This window comes from Eupeodes corollae, chromosome 2, assembly GCF_945859685.1.
Source record: "Eupeodes corollae chromosome 2, idEupCoro1.1, whole genome shotgun sequence".
In the NCBI taxonomy this organism is placed as follows: Eukaryota; Metazoa; Arthropoda; class Insecta; order Diptera; family Syrphidae; genus Eupeodes; species Eupeodes corollae.
In genome coordinates, this window is record NC_079148.1 from 116,191,011 (window position 1) to 116,207,939 (window position 16,929).

Sequence of the window (16,929 nt, forward strand, 5' to 3'; positions counted from 1 at the left end):
CCAAGACGTCGTCGTTCAGTGTCCTTTTTTGATGACAGCATATACTTGGTCTTGCCCTCATTGACCACTAAACCCATCTTCTTCGCTTCCGTCGCAATGCTCAAAAACGCTCCACTGACATCACGCTTTGATCTTCCAATTATGTCAATATCATCTGCGTATCCGAGTAATTGGATGGATCTTTGGAAGATTGTGCCTCTAGTGTTTACGGTTGAGTTTTGCACAATTCTTTCCAGAACGATGTTGAAGAAGTCGCATGACAGTGCATCGCCTTGTCTAAAACCTTTTTTGACATCAAATGCATCGGTAAGATCTTTTCCGACCTTGATAGAGCAGCGTGCATTTTCCATCGTCATTCTGCACAAACGGATAAGTTTGACAGGGATGCCAAAACTAGACATTGCTCGGTAGAGCTCGTCCCTATAGATGCTGTCATACGCGGCTTTAAAATCGATAAAGAGATGGTGGGTATCGATTTGAAGCTCCTGGGTTTTTTCCAAGATCTGCCGTAATGTGAATATTTGGTCGATAGTGGACTTTCCTGGTCTGAAGCCACACTTATAAGGACCAATTAGGTAGTTGACGAATGGCTTCAGACGTTCACATAACACGGCAGAAAGGATCTTATACGCAATGTTAAGGAGACTGATGCCTCTGTAGTTGGCGCAGTTTAGAGGGTCTCCTTTCTTATGTATCGGGCACACTATGCTGAGATTCCACTCATCGGGCATGCTTTCTTCCGACCATATTTTGCAGATGAGTTAGTGCATGCTGTGTACCAATTTATCGCCTGCTGCTTTGAATAGTTCGGCAGCGATGCCGTCAGCTCCAGCAGCTTTGTTTGACTTAAGTTTAGATATAGCTATCTTCACTTCGTCAAGGTCGGGTAGGCGGAATTGTTGATCTGCGTCGCCGAGGTTGAGTGGTTCTATCTCCCTTACAGCGGAATTTGGTTCGTCATCGCCGTTATATAATTTGGAGAAGTGATCTTTCCATATTCTCAGCATCGACTGCGGTTCTACTACGATGTTCCCCTGATCGTCTTTACAGGCTTCGGTTCGTGGCTGGTACCCTTGGGAGATTTTTTTTACCTTTTGGTAAAATTTCCGAACCTCATTCCTGTTGTGACATCCCTCTATCTCCTCGATCGCGCGCTTCTCATGCTCCCTTTTTTTCCATCTAAGAAGCCGGTGTTCCTCTCTCCTCTTCTGCTCGTAGAGCTCGCGAGCAGCTCTAGTCCTTTTGTGCAGCGACGTTTTGTATGCCTCTTTTTTCGCTGCGTGCGCTTGCCGGCATTCGTCGTCAAACCAGGGGTTTTGCTGTGGTGGCCGTGTGAAACCTAGCACTTCAGAGGCGGCATCTCTGATGGCTGCAAGGCAATGTTGCCACTGGTTTTCAATGCTTAATGCAGGAAGCATAGGACTCCTTAGGAGGTTATTAGAGACTCGATCGGAAAAGGACATGGCAGTCTCTTGCGATTGTAGCCGTCTAACGTCGAATCTTTTCACAGTACTTCCTTGTTTTGGCTTGGATCGGGATATCCGTAGCCATACCTTGGCTACAACGAGGTAGTGGTCCGAGTCAATGTTGGCCTCTCGGAATGTTTTGGATATCCTGGATACTGGAGAAGTGTCGTGCGTCGATCGCAATGTGGTAAATCTGGTTGACGGTTGATTGATCAGGAGATTTCCATGTCCCCTTGTGTATATTAAGATGCATGAATTGCGTACTAGCTACCACAACGTCTCGCCCCACAGCGAAATCGACCAGCCTGAATCCGTTGTCGGAGGTATTGTCGTGCAGGCTGTATCTGCCCATTATGCCACCAAAGATGTCTTCTCTCCCTAGCTTGGCATTAAAATCTCCTAAGACAATTTTAATGTCATAGCCAGGGCACTGCTCATATGTCTTGTCCAAGAGCTCGAAGAATATGTCTTTGGTGTCTTCATCTTTCTCCTCTGTTGGGGCATGCGCGCATATTAGGCGTATGTTGGCGAATTTCACCTTGATGCGGATTGTCTTGATGCGCTCGCTCACACTGTTGAAACTCAAGACTTTTTGCCTGAGCATTGTTCCAACAACATATCCACACCCAAATAGACGCTGTCTTTGTTCTCGGTAGCAGTCGCCGTAGTATAGATATCGCAGTTATTTAGTTTGCGTTTCCCGGTCCATCCCATCGCATTTCTTGGATGGCTGTAATATCTGCCTTGCAGCAGTTTAGGGCTTCCGCTAATTGTTCGGCTGCACGTGGTCTGTTAAGGGACCTAACATTCCACGTACAGATCTGAAGTTCGTTGTCCTTATTCCGTTTGCGTGGGTTGTCAACAGTGAATCCGTCCGTATCCGAGGCTTGTTGGTGCTTCGAAACTAAAGGTATTTTTTACGTGGCCAGGAAGTCAACCCGACAGCACAACCCCTAACATGGAGGGCCAGATCCTTAGTATAACTCCAAGGAAGGGGAGCCGGATTAACGGCTCCTTATAGGCCTGGGCTCCGAATATGTCGAAGAAGCCCTATAAGGTGTTCACTAAGTAGTTCAACCTTACTGGAACTGTAGACGCCATTGTTGATTCCATCTAGAGAATTCATCCGCTGCCGCCTGGATAAGGAGAGGTGCCTTAGTGGTCACACCTCTCCCCCCTCTCTTGTTTGCTGCCCCCAACAACTTTCCACTGGGGATGGAACCCAATCTCCAGTTGAAGTACTAGGCACCCGATCGTCACCGCGGGGAGGTGAGAGTAGGAGTTGATAGACAGAGGTGGGTTTTGAGAAAAATCTGTGGACGCTTGTGTCCTCTTGAATGCACATGTTTACCATTTGAACATTGGTGAATTAATACAAGGGTAAAATTTATTAAAGATTTCAACTAATTGATTAATGGGGCTATGTACACCATAGTTTGATCTGCTAAAATTAGTATTCAATGGTTTCTGCAGTCTTATACTTAAACAACTAAAACTAAAGTTTAAACTACCAAGAACTGATGTATTCCAATAAAACAAAACTGCAAGTACAATCTATGATTTGTCAAATAAGGAAAATTTATAAGAGAAAAACTTTGTGAATAAGGCGGCAATGTACTCGTATGAATATCATGAAACAACGGAAGGGATCGTAGAAAATAACGCAAAAATCCTTTCTGAATGGCTTCGAGTCTTGTGACGTGTACGGCTTAGTAAGGTGACTATACTGTACAAGCATATTCCAATTTCCAGGACTGGTCTCACAAATGAAACTAAAAGTAATTTTAAAACATATGGATCACGGAAATGAAGGCCAAATCTCTTAATAAAACCCAGAACACTATTTGCTTTTTTAACTATCAAGTTGATATGTTCATTGAATGTTAGTTTAGGATCTTAGACAAGACCCAAGTCAGAAAATACACATACTCTACTTAAAGGACAAGAATCAAACATGGAACTAAAAACGATTGGAACTTTTTTGCGTTTAAAACTCATGGTTTTACATTTGTCCACATTTAAAACAAGACGATTATTATTGCACCATTCCCTGAATAATATTAAGTCTTCTATCAAGTGAAGACAGTCAGATGTAGAGTTAATTTAAAAGAAAAAATGTTAATGTCATCAGCATATATTAGGACAGACGAATTTTGTATGATCGAAACCAAGTCATTTATAAATAAAACAAATAGAATAGGACCAAGGTGACTACCCTGGGGGACACCAGAATTCACAACAAATGAACTTAAACACTCATTACTAAATTTAACACTATAACGTCTATCTTGCGAATATGAGGAGATCCAGTTTATGAAACTGTAGTTAAAACCTTGCTGTGATAGTTTTAAAGGTAATGTCTTATGACACAATTTATCAAAGGCCTTGCTGAAATCAGTAAAGATACAATCTACTTGTTCATGTTTTTCAAAACAATCTAAACAAAAGGACGTAAAATTAAGCAGCTTAGTAACAGTTGAACGCTTTTTCACAAAACCATACTGGTTATCACAGATAATTGAACTACAGTGAAAAGAAAGGACGCTACATACGATTGACTCAAATAGTTTAGGTATCACAGATAGTTTAGCAATAGGTCGGTAGTTTATTATTTCGTTTTTAGGGCCTTCTTTGTGTACTAGTCGTGTTGAAAAGAACACATTACGGGTGTGATAAATATGCAGCACATTTCTTTAAAAAGGATGATGGTACACCGTCGGGAACAGGACTAAAACATTCGTCAAGTTGTAGGATACTATTAGTTTCTTCACTTATAACCAAATCGATAGAATTTAAGTAGGGGAAATTTATAACAGCGGTAGATGTGTTAGGAAAATTAATAGTATTATAATCTACAAAAGCATCTTTGAAGTAGTTTGCAAACATATTCGTAATTATTCTCGGCTCATTACTATTTGATGTCGAATCAGTCATTAAGTTAGGGTACCTACATTATTTCTTCTTAGAAATGTTTTATTTAGATTTTTATTTTTTCTCAAAATTTCACTGGACGTCTAAAACAATTTTTTTATAAAATACAATTAATTTGAAGCCAATATCTTAATTTTATGTTTTTTTGTTGAGTTTTTATTTTTTGTAAAAAAAACTGTCGAACCGATTTTTTTAAAAATGTCATCAGATGTCAAAAACGTTATTCTTCGTAGCATACAATTATTTTGGAGATAAAATAATTTTTTGTTTGTAAAATATTCGAGGTGCTAAATATTTTGTTTTCACTTGTTTTGATTTATACAAAACCGTTAATTGGATTTTTGTTTAAATATACTTGTTTGGTATTAATTCGAAATATAAAATATAAAATTGAATTCAAATTGCTAGCGTTATTGTTTTGTTGTAACCAAAATGTTCGCCTTTTTAAATTGCTATGGTTAAACAAACACCCACTCAATTTTTTGAGAGTCCTTTCTTAAAAGTCTGATAGTTCTGGAGCTATGGACGATGAAAAAATCTTCCCGTACGTACGGACGTGCAAACGTACGTACAGACGCACGCACAGAAATCTCTCTAAAAATCTTTAATTTAGACTCTAGAGACCTTGAAACGTCGAGAAATGTTAGAATTTGTATAATAACTTCCTATGAGAAGTTAAAAACTAACTTATATTATCACTTAACATATTCAAACACTTGTGTAAACATATCAAAGTCATATCAAAGTTAATATGAATTACTCTGAATTTAAATTTAACTAAAACGATGCCGCTATTTGATTATTATTTTAAATTGCTAAAATTATCAATTTCTTAGTTATACATACTTGTTTCAATTTCTGATCATTGAAACGTCCTTGCCCATGATAAAATAATATCTATTCAATAACCATTATTTTTCTACAGCTTTACTGTCAAAATACTGGAAACAAATACGAAAACAAAAACAAACTGGTACAATGGGTCGTATGCGTGCTTTTTTGAATGAACTGATCAAGACGTTGTTTTATTTAACTATTAATGCTGAAAAGGTCTGGGCACTTATTATGAAATACGAAACAAACGGCAGAAAAAACGAAACCCAGAAAACGAAACTCATGGCGTAGAGCGATTATAAGAAACGAAAATGGAATCAAGAAAATGTTGCCAGCCAACTAACTTTAAACCTGTGTATGTGAATGTTAGAAATGTTTTAAGTTTAAATTTGATTTGCATTCGGTTCGGTAAAATGTTTTTCATTGCGATTACTTTCTTGAAAGCAAAGATGAATCTGATTCCAAAGCAGAAATGCGTGTAACAAGGGCACTCTTAAGAGATTTTTTGCTTTTTTCTCTCTAGACGGCGCGGCGGCGGGTTACCTTCTGAATTGCTTGGTTTTGGTTCACTATTCTCAATGTTTTCAAAATGTGGTTGAGGGTCTTCAATTAAAGTAATTAAGTAATCCTGATTATCAACATCTTCCATCAATACATTAACACTGGTGCTGCTACCGGCCGTCACTTCAATGTTTGGGCTATTTCCATTCGGATCACCAAATTGCTTGCCAAGGATCGAAATTACAGTTTTTTCGTTTTCTGCTTGTTAGGCACGCCCCCTGTAACGCTGAGATGGACCAAATAGTCTCGCATTTTTCTCTTCAGATTATATCTTTCCACACGTTTTTCCAACCCTCTGTTGTTTTTTCTGGAGGACCACACGCGTTTAATTTGGCAGCTAAGTTATTCCAAAGATTTTTGGCTTTGGATTTAGCTTGGCTTGTCGGCAAATAATTTTTAGCAACATTTGGATTACTTTCCATGAAAGCTACCATCAAGTCTATTTGTTTAGCATTCGTTGTAGACCTAAATATTGGAAATATCTTATTTTTATGTACCATGATATTTATTATTTAACTTACATTTTTTCTCCCTCATCAAAATGAAAACCAAACCAAAAAAAACAACCCAAAACACAATAATGTTTGACACTTAACAGTAACCCGCCAAAACAAAAGCTGAACGAGTGCTTGAAGGCACTCGTAAATAAAAATACGGGCATATCTTTAGTAATTACGAACATACTGACTTTATCTTGTATTGAGTTTCAAAACCATATTGACCTCATTTATTTTCAATACCTCTGTTAAAATAATCTTTTATTAATTGCAAATTTATTTAAATTATTCGGAAAACTTTGGTTTGGTGGAATTACTCACAATTAAGACATCTTCCTTTAAATACCGGATTTTCACTTAATGTCTGAGCGAGAAGCTTTTACTCTACTCATATTCATACTCATATATTTATTCGCATAGATTTATACAATAAGATACAATATCTTCTAAGGCAGTATAAACTTAATTATTTAATTTATATGATGTGTTGTAAGTTACAACAAAAAAAAATAAAGCTAACAAAATTAATTCAAACAAAGAAAATTATAATTATTAAAGAAAAGTTAAAATAATACTTAATTATATAGAAATAAAATTAATTTAAATGACTTAAATTGAGTAGGTAGGTAATGAGAGAGAAAAAGGATATAAGTTATTGAAAGAGAAAAAAAAAGAAGAAAAAGAAAATCATCACTATGTTAATGTCTCCAAGTACTCCTTGAGTTTAATCCCGAACAACTCAGTACTGCATATCATCCTTATTGATCGCGGAAGAGAATTCCACAGACGTATCTCATTTATAAAAAACTGGCGCTCAGATATTAAGAACGCGTAACGTAAAGGCCGAATATTTAAAGTTCTAAGAGAATGCGAATGACATATCTTATTATGAAGGTAAGGTGGTTAATGAGTTTGCAAAACATTGTGTAGCAGTGTTAACGTTCTAAGCTTAAAAAGATTTTCAAGAGTAACGCCATATATTGATTTGGAAAATTGAGAAACGTGATCATACTTTCTTAAACCGAAGATATACCTACATAGCTTAGCTATGCTGTTATATGCAACATTAAGCTTACGCTTGTGCTCATAATCACAATTATTGAAAATTTCACAGCCGTAGAGCTGTCTACCATTTGATGTTCATTCAAGAGGACACAAGTGTCCACAGGTTTTTCTCAAAACCCACCTATGTCTATCAACTCCTACTCTCACCTCCCCGCGGTGACGATCGGGTGCCTAGTACCTCAACTGGAGATTGGGTTCCAACCCCAGTGGAAAGTTGTTGGGGGCAGCAAACGAGAGAGGGGGGAGAGGTGTTTCCACTAAGGCACCTCTCCTTATCCAGGCGGCAGCGGACGAATTCTCGAGATAGAACCAACGGTGGCGCCTACAGTTCCAGTAAGGTTGAACTACTTAGTGAACACCTTATAGGGCTTCTTCGACATATTCGGAGCCCAGGCCTATAAGGAGCGGTTCATCCGACTCCCCTTCCTTGGAGTTATACTAAGGATCTGGCCCTCCAGGTTGGGGGTTGTGCTGTCGGGGTGACTGGCCACGTAAAAACATCATAGTTTCGAAGCAACAACAAGCCTCGAATACGGACGGATTCACTGTTGACAACCCACGCAAACGAAATAAGGACAACGAACTTCGGATATGTACGTGGAATGTTAGGTCCCTTAATAGACCACGTGCAGCCGAACAATTAGCGGAAGCCCTAAACTGCTGCAAGGCAGATATTACAGCCATCCAAGAATTGCGATGGGATGGACCGGGCAAACGCAACCTAAAAGACTGCGATATCTACTACGGCAACTGCTACCGAGAACAAAGACAGCGTCTATTTGGGTGTGGATTTGTTGTTGGAACTAGGCTCAGGCAAAAAGTCTTGAGTTTCAACAGTGTGAGCGAGCGCATCACGACAATCCGCATCAAGGCTAAATTCGCCAACATAAGCCTAATATGCGCGCATGCCCCAACAGAGGAGAAAGATGAAGACACCAAAGATATATTCTTCGAGCTCTTGGACAAGACATATGAGCAGTGCCCTGGCTATGACATTAAAATTGTCTTAGGAGATTTTAATGCCAAGCTAGGAAGAGAAGACATCTTTGGTGGCATAATCGGTAGATACAGCCTGCACGACACTACCTCCGACAACGGATTCAGGCTGGTCAATTTCGCTGCGGGGCGAGACGTTCTGGTAGCTAGTACGCAGTTCACGCATCTTAATATCCACAAGGGGACATGGAAATCTCCTGATCAATCAACCGTCAACCAGATTGACCACATTGCGATCGACGCACGACACTTCTCCAGTATCCAGGATATCCGAACATACCGAGAGGCCAACATTGACTCGGACCACTACCTCGTTGTAGCCAAGGTACGGCTACGGATATCCCGATCCAAGCCAAAACAAGGAAGTACTGTGAGAAGATTCGACGTTAGACGGCTACAATCGCAAGAGACTGCCATGTTCTTTTCCGATCGAGTCTCTAATAACCTCCTAAGGAGTCCTATGCTTCCTGCATTAAGCCATCAGAGATGCCGCCTCTGAAGTGCTAGGTTTCACACGGCCACCACAGCGAAACCCCTGGTTTGACGACGAATGCCGGCAAGCTCACGCAGCGAAACAAGAGGCATACAAAACGGCGCTGCACAAAAGGACTAGAGCTGCTCGCGAGCTCTACGAGCAGAAGAGAAGAGAGGAACACCGGCTTCTTAGACGGAAAAAAAGAGAGCATGAGAAGCGCGCGATCGAGGAGATAGAGGGATGTCACAACAGGAATGAGGTTCGTAAATTTTACCAAAAGGGGACCAGCCACGAACCGAAGCCTGTAAAGACGATCAAGGGAACATCGTAGTAGAACCACAGTCGATGCTGAGAATATGGAAAGATCACTTTTCCAAATTATATAACGGCGACGACGAACCGAATTCCGCTGTAAGGGAGATAGAACCACTCAACCTCGGCGACGCAGATCAACAATTCCGCCTACCCGACCTTGACGAAGTGAAGATAGCTATATCTAAACTTAAGTCAAACAAAGCTGCTGGAGCTGACGGCATCACCGCCGAACTATTCAAAGGAGCAGGCGATGACTTGGTAGGGAGCATGCACCAACTCATCTGCAAAATATGGTCGGAAGAAAGCATGCCCGATGAGTGGAATCTCAGCATAGTGTGCCCGATGAGTGGAATCTCAGCATAGTGTGCCCGATACATAAGAAAGGAGACCCTCTAAACTGCGCCAACTACAGAGGCATCAGTCTCCTTAACATTGCGTATAAGATCCTTTCTGCCGTGTTATGTGAACGTCTGAAGCCATTCGTCAACTACCTAATTGGTCCTTATAAGTGTGGCTTCAGACCAGGAAAGTCCACTATCGACCAAATATTCACATTACGGCAGATCTTGGAAAAAATCCAGGAGCTTCAAATCGATACCCACCATCTCTTTATCGATTTTAAAGCCGCGTATGACATCTATAGGGAAGAGCTCTACCGAGCAATGTCTAGTTTTGGCATCCCTGTCAAACTTATCCGTTTGTGCAGAATGACGATGGAGAATGCACGCTGCTCTATCAAGGTCGGAAAAGATCTTACCGTGATGTCAGTGGAGCGTTTTTGAGCATTGCGACGGAAGCGAAGAAGATGGGTTTAGTGGTCAATGAGGGCAAGACCAAGTATATGCTGTCATCAAAAAAGGACACTGAACGACGACGTCTTGGACAAAACGTCACCATGGACAACTATAACTTTGAGGTAGTTAAGGGCTTTGTCTACCTAGGCACCGCTATTAATGCAGACAACGACACCAGCGCTGAAATCAAACGAAGAATAACTCTTGCAAATCGCTGCTTCTTTGGACTTAGAAGGCAATTAAGCAGTAAAGTCCTCTCTCGAGCATGTAAAATCACCATCTATAAGACACTTATCATCCCGGTTCTCATTTATGGCGCTGAGGCCTGGACCCTGTCAAGGAAAGATGAGAGCGTCTTAGGATGCTTCGAGAGAAAAATTCTTCGGGTGATTTTTGGTCCCGTACGCATAGATGGAGAATGGAGGAGAAGATATAACGACGAACTGTACGGGCTGTACAGCGACACTGACCTAGGTCATGTAGAGCGGATGGACATCAACGCTCCAGCCCGGAAGGTCTTCGAATCCAATCCCGAGGGACGGCGCAGTAGAGGAAGACCGCGACTCAGGTGGCGCAGCCAGGTGGGAGAGGACCTCAACCAACTTGGCGTGCGAAACTGGAGACAGCTAGCTAGGGACCGAGCTGGCTGGAGACGCTTGTTGGTTGAGGCCCAGGTCCGCCCCGGACTGTAGCGCCACCTTAAGTAAGTGAAACTTTGTACAGATGGCTGACAAAAAATATATCTACTGCAACACTAATAATCGGGTTATTTTCGAAATTTGAAATTTGTTTGTAACAATTACTTGTTTTCTATTAAACTTTTTGCATTTACATCATGTTAGTAAAGCTATAATTCATATCTTGCGTTCCAAATCATACCGACACATTTAGTTTACAAAACAGAACTCACTGTGCCGGATCATCATCAACACTTTTTATTTTTAAAATTATTCGTTTGCAATAAGCATTGCGTTGTTTAAAAAAAGTCTAGTCTAGTCAATAAAACAAAGTTTATGTGTTTTTTAAAAAGATTTTTTTTTATGTTGAGTAACAAAAGAATTTTTTTTTATAAATTAAAGTAGAAAAATTATTATTTAAAAAGATCAGGAATTGTTTTTAAACCTTCAAATTCACAATATAATTATTATTTTCTTATGTCAAAAAAAGAAAATAAAAGAAACACAATAGAAAACAGACACTTTCGGTTTCTAATTTAAAAAAAAATTAATGATTTAAATCACATAACAATTCGGCTTTTCTTTTGATAGAGCTAATTACAATTATTTTTGTTTAACAAAAAAAGAACTAGCTGCAAGTAAATAAAAATAAGACAACTAGCAATATTTGTAGAGTTTTGTGTACACGTACATCTACAACAACTTAATGAATGATGAAGATTCTTGTTCTTTTGTTTTTTTTTTTGTTTTATTTAAATTTTTCTGTTTTTATTCTTTTTGCTTAAAGTTTATTTATATGGAATGACGAGATGTACTGCACACATTTACAGTTCTTTCAAATTAACGAGTTGACTAATATTTTTTTACTTCTATTTCCTCTGTACTAAACTTGACCTATATTTAAAAGATTTTCGGATACAAGCCTCCAAATTTAGGATCTTTTATCTTCTTCCCGTTTACGTTTACGTTTTGATTTGAGATGTGTATAAAAAAAGTTGAAAACTTGAATATTTTTTTTTTGTTTGAAAAGATCCCCAATATTCGATTTGGCTTAGTAGAATTTTTTCGCCTGAGCTTCAGACCGGCTTCTAAAAGAAATGTATGCATTATGTTTTTGGTTCGAAATATAGAATAATATTTGTATAGTGCATACCTGTAAACATTGTACAGAAGCACCAAAAGAAGCTGGACAGCTGTCACGGAAAGGAATAGTGTTATGCCAACACAATTGCCAGAGGGACACGATGCAAGTGGCGATGCATTTGGTGAATTAAGTCTTTAAAAAATATATCGAAAAAACTTTAATATTTGAAAATAAAAATAACAAAAAAACCAAAACACTCACTTTTGACCAACGACTGTCATGCCTTGTTTAACTTGATTGAGACCGTCACGCATTTCTACAACTAACGCCTGGACGTCATAGCCTGAAGCACTCTGAATCGAAGCAGTTGGCGCTTTTGCTTGATTGTTGATAATCGTATCTGAACGAGTGTTAATCTCTCCAACCAGAGTCCTTATCTCTCGAATAGTGTTGATAAGCATATTTTGGTTATTCAACATCATATCTACATCAATTCGGCTAATTGAACCAACAGAGGCTGTTCCCTGAATTGCTGGAGGTTGTTGTCCAGCGACTGGAGCTGCCTGCTGAGCACCACCCAATCCACGAGACACCAAGGACAGGGTATTTTCTTGCCTTCCAATTACTTCATCCATTTTACGAGAGAGCTCTCGCAGTGTCTCGCCGATTTGACTTTGTCCTTGCCAAATCTGTCTCAATTCTCGTTGATTATCCGATTCATAGAATTCTTCCCATTCTTCGTCATGTTTTGCCTGCAAGTGATAAAAAAAACACCAATTTGTTGTTACTCAACACAAAGCAAATTGCCGAAGACGCAATGATTCCAGAAGCGTCTCGTTGTGTCTTTGAACGTATGCATGACACAAAGAATCTCATATACCTCTAATATCGAATTAATTGATGATATTTGAAATAAAACTATGCCAATCATTTTTATTGATATTCTGCAAGTTGTTTCAACACAAGTGCATTTTAGTTTTCAGGGTTTTTCGGATAAATCGAGGTTGAAAATCCATTGTAAGTTAAGTATTGCTTCTAAATCGATAAGTTATTTCCAAATTGTTTGTATTTGTTCAGCAGGTACTTTATGTTGAAACAGTCTTTATGACGCTCGTAAAACTCGTCACAGATTGACAGCTTATACTATGAAGTGCTTTTTGGTGACTAAGAACAAATACAAATTTCTGTATTCAAGTGGAATTTGAATACAAAAACTACGTTTCTTACATAATTGTACTTCAAATTTAAATGAATCTGATAAGGAATTCAAAAAAAAAAAGAATATCCGAACAGAATGAAGAGAATAACGCAAACGTTTTATTCTATACATGACCCCAAAATGATCTCACATGTGACAAATATAATTGAAAGTCAAGCCTAATGTTATTATTTGTTATTACGCTATCAATGATATTTGAATTTGTGTTGAGTAACCCCCCATAAAGCAGAAATTAAATAGAACTAACCTAAATTACTCACCTCATTAGGATGATCTTTGCGGTAGTCCTCCTTCTGTTTGTCTAGTTTGTCTTGGTACTCTTTGAATTCCTGCGTCAGTTTTTCAGAATTCTCAGGTGTGCCCGCTGGTTGGGTGAACTGACCAGGAGCATGCAGAGATGTTGTAAGGAAATGGAAGACATCATGATCATCAGCGAGACCACCAGTTGCCGCAGACACACCAAAGTATCCATTCTTTGGAAGGTACACACCATCTGCGCGCAAACACATCTCATAGTCTTCGTTATTGTTGGTCATTCCGTTGTGGAACAGCACGGTCAAGACGTTATTGTAATACTCAATGCGAGCACGGGTGGGGAAAGGCTTGTTCCTGAAGTCTCGAAGACATCCTGAGAGAAGCTGCGTCGTGGCATCATTTTGGTGATCGAATTGTTTTGTTCCATCATTCACCACAGCCATGATGTATGGGTTATTGTGTTTGTTGTCGTTATCGAACGAATCGAAGAATAAACCAAGACCATTCCATTGATCCGACGAACCAAAGACCTGTCCATTGTAGTCACCTTTCTCTTGCGTGTACCAGAAAGCCAAACCATCGGCACCAATTCGACCTCGACCTGTTACCCGGAACACGATTTCAACATCCCACCAGTCAAAGTTAGTCTTCGATTTCGTCCAAATAGCACCCTTCTGGGAGCGCAGCGATGGAGCCACACGAACACTCTCCGCACTTGCTATAGCATCTGTAAATTTTCAATTAAATTTAAGATTTCCATTAATACCCAAATTACGTTGGCTTCTTTTATTTTTCATTTATAAATACAAAAAAAAAATCGTACGCGTGTCAATATTTTCGACATGTAACAATTTTTTAATTGCATTCCTTTCACTCTCGTTTTAAATGACTGTTGTTGAAAAGAGATATAGAATCCTCTGACGTGGTTGTTACTATACTTACTTCCACCGTACTCCCAGAATGGAACTGTGCCATCTCTTTGCGCTAAATATGGTGGCTTGAATGAATATTTGTATTCAAAACGTCTATGTACACCGATAGTTGGATTATTTAGGTTTCCCAGGACATTTTTTAGTGATAATATTAATAAAATTGTAGAAAATAATAAAATACAAGAGGAGCGCAACGTCAAACCGGTGACAGCCATTTTTGACACTTGACAGCAAATTTATGTAATTTGCCCGAAGTTAGTTGAGGTTGTTTAAAAAAATGAATTAAGTTCATTTAGTTATGACTCGAACCTGAAATTCATTGTTTTCGAATAGAGACCAGCGGTACCTAGTGTTGGTATACAAAAGTAACATATGTAACAGTTTTTTAATTGTAAAATTAATTAACGGTCGAAATTAGTATTAAGTAACGAACGACGAATGAATTACAAAACGTTTGGAGACATATTTAAATACAAATTCTTAACAAAAATATAGCAGTATAGTTTCTATTTGATTTATGATGCATGCTTTTACTTTTCAATATCATATATTAATAAATTTAAGAAAAAACATTTACTCGTCGCGAAAAAAATTGTAGTTGATAAAAACTTTCAAACTTTATTCGCGTTTCACATTAACCGCACTCGCAATCGTTTGTTTTAAAACAAAACACAATAATGATAAACACAATTGTCAAAGTCAAACTTCATTAGTGATGAATTAAAAACTCTCTATAAAAGAAATGTCAAAATCGACGAATATTCGGTTATTCATTGGTTATTGTTCGTGCTCATGTGAATAGTGCTTTAATCTTTGAATAACATACTTTTTGAGTGCTTTTTATTTTTTTTATGACAATAATAATTTATTCTGAAAAAGTTCATAATTTAAGATAAGCAAAATAAATTTTAATGTTATCCATGAAACAGCGGAAAACATGATATTTGATAAACCAAATTAATTAATTTATTTCTGCTAAAACGAACTGTTTGATGTATTTAGAATGGTAAATATGATATATTTCGAAAAGTACTTACTTAAGAGTGCCGTTTCTCGTGGTAATTTAAACAGGAAAAAAAACATTACATTGTGTAAAATTTTCTTAAAACTGGTTTTGTGCTTATTTTATAATAACTTCAGTCTTTTTCTACAAAACAACTAGCAACACCTAATCACGTAAAATTGTATGATTTCATACAAACCATCAATAGCACTTAGGTTGATAGATGTTATCGAAAAAGTGTGGTTAGTAATTTTTATAAAGTTTATTAACCTGCAAAATAGTTTTTTTAAATGAAACCTTTTAAGGCTCATCTTTCTATTCTTTGAAAACGATAGAGCTTTTTCTCTTATGAAAACTGTCATTTTGACAGGTCCAAAGTTCTTCAAACTAATCACAAATAGTAAGGGTTTCCGAATACCTTTTTGTTAGTGTTTTATGTGTAAAATAGCATCTAATTCAAAACGGGAGCAGGTTGAAATACTGTATTTTAAAATACTATATGGTCAAAATTCTGTGTGATAATGTACGATACGGTATGGTTAGTATTCTCTATTTCAAAATACTGTATCTTAAAATGCTGTATTGTCAAAATACTGTCTTTCATAACACTGTATAGTACTGAAATTTTTGACAGATCAATTGTTTGGTGCAATCGTTGATTATGATAGGAACAATTCATGTACAAATGTGAGAGAGATACAAATAACTAAGAAGAGGAAAATGAGAAAGAAAAAATAAGAAGAAGATACCATATATGTTGTTGTTATTTCAAAGACTTATGAATTATTATAGGTACTTATGTTGTTGTTATGCTAATGGAAAATTATATTGATGTTTTCTTAAAAAAAAGTATTCTGCGGCCTAATTATGGGATTCACGTCGAATCGCTTTTCTAACGAGTTTGCCATTTTTCAATTATTGCTTTCGCTTTCGCCTTCTTCATTTTGCATTCGACCAATTAACGAATTCGAAGGCGGATTGGAAATGGCATAATGTTTGTTGGCGAGTTGATTCACAGGCGACTCACTGTTCGATTTCGAGGATTCTTTCTTGATTGTAATTATAAAAAAATGTGATCTAGCTTTATTTTAATTTTCTTATAATTTATCCACAGTCCATATTAAAATATAAAATTTTAAAATTCATTTAAGGAACGATAAAAACAAGCAAACAAATCGACCTACATTTTTGGCTCTCGTCGAGTTTACAAAGAAAAATAAGGGCATTGCAACGGGAGCACTTATCGGTCCTGAATATCGGGCTTAAACAAGTTTAATTAAAATTAAATATTGTTCATCGAAAAAATCTCCGCAAATTTCACAAATTTAATTAACACAAAACAAAATTTGTGGAAAGCTGTCAAACCAAAAATGTGAAATCACTGGAATATTGGAAGAAAAAGTCAAACCAAAAGTGACATATCACTGGAATATAGGAAGATCTATTTTGGCTTCGCCGCGAATTCATTAATAAGGAAATACGACGCTAGTTGAATTGAAAACGATCCACCGGGAAACTCATAATCAAGCCACTTTCTTTAAAAATGCTTAAAAATGCGCACTTTTTTACATTAACAAAACGATATTTATTTTTTAGCCTTATTAACAGTATTTTGAAATACAGAATTTTGAGATTCAGTATTTTGATCATACAGTAAATTGTACCTAAAGTATTTTGAAATAGATTATTTTGAGATACAGTATTATAATCCATACAGTATTTCGTCCCCAACCCATCCAAAACAGCTGGGCTTCTTCGAAAATGTGGGTATCTAAAAGAACAGCTGATTCAACATATGGTTGAATTTGATGAAACTAAAAGGCGG

General features: G+C 37.7%; 1 protein-coding gene across 2 annotated transcripts; it reads right to left on the reverse strand.

Annotated features, from left to right (window-relative positions):
- Window positions 1–11,044: 11,044 nt before the first annotated feature.
- LOC129946669 (protein ERGIC-53) lies at window positions 11,045–14,330 on the reverse strand. Of its 2 annotated transcripts, none has more exons than XM_056056931.1 (5): window positions 14,112–14,330; window positions 13,175–13,896; window positions 11,957–12,447; window positions 11,765–11,887; window positions 11,045–11,696 (listed from the first exon to the last, which is right to left on the reverse strand). In XM_056056931.1, the coding sequence occupies exons 1-5, from the start codon at window positions 14,314–14,316 to the stop codon at window positions 11,663–11,665; spliced, it is 1,575 nt and encodes a 524-aa protein (XP_055912906.1). In that variant the 5' UTR covers window positions 14,317–14,330; the 3' UTR covers window positions 11,045–11,662. The 2 variants fall into 2 exon arrangements, with proteins under 2 accessions (XP_055912906.1, XP_055912905.1); XM_056056930.1 differs by having other exon boundaries at window positions 11,045–11,699.
- Between the last annotated feature and the right edge of the window lie 2,599 nt (window positions 14,331–16,929).

Bases quoted from the DNA above. Each gene is read 5' to 3' on its own strand.
- LOC129946669 (XM_056056930.1), bottom strand. From the start codon at position 14,316: ATGGCTGTCACCGGTTTGACGTTGCGCTCCTCTTGTATTTTATTATTT. The intron at 12,448-13,174 runs GTGAGTAATTTA...TATCACTTGCAG, and splicing joins GCAAAGATCATCCTAATGAG to GCAAAACATGACGAAGAATG. The intron at 11,888-11,956 runs GTGAGTGTTTTG...TATTTTTTAAAG, and splicing joins ATGACAGTCGTTGGTCAAAA to ACTTAATTCACCAAATGCAT.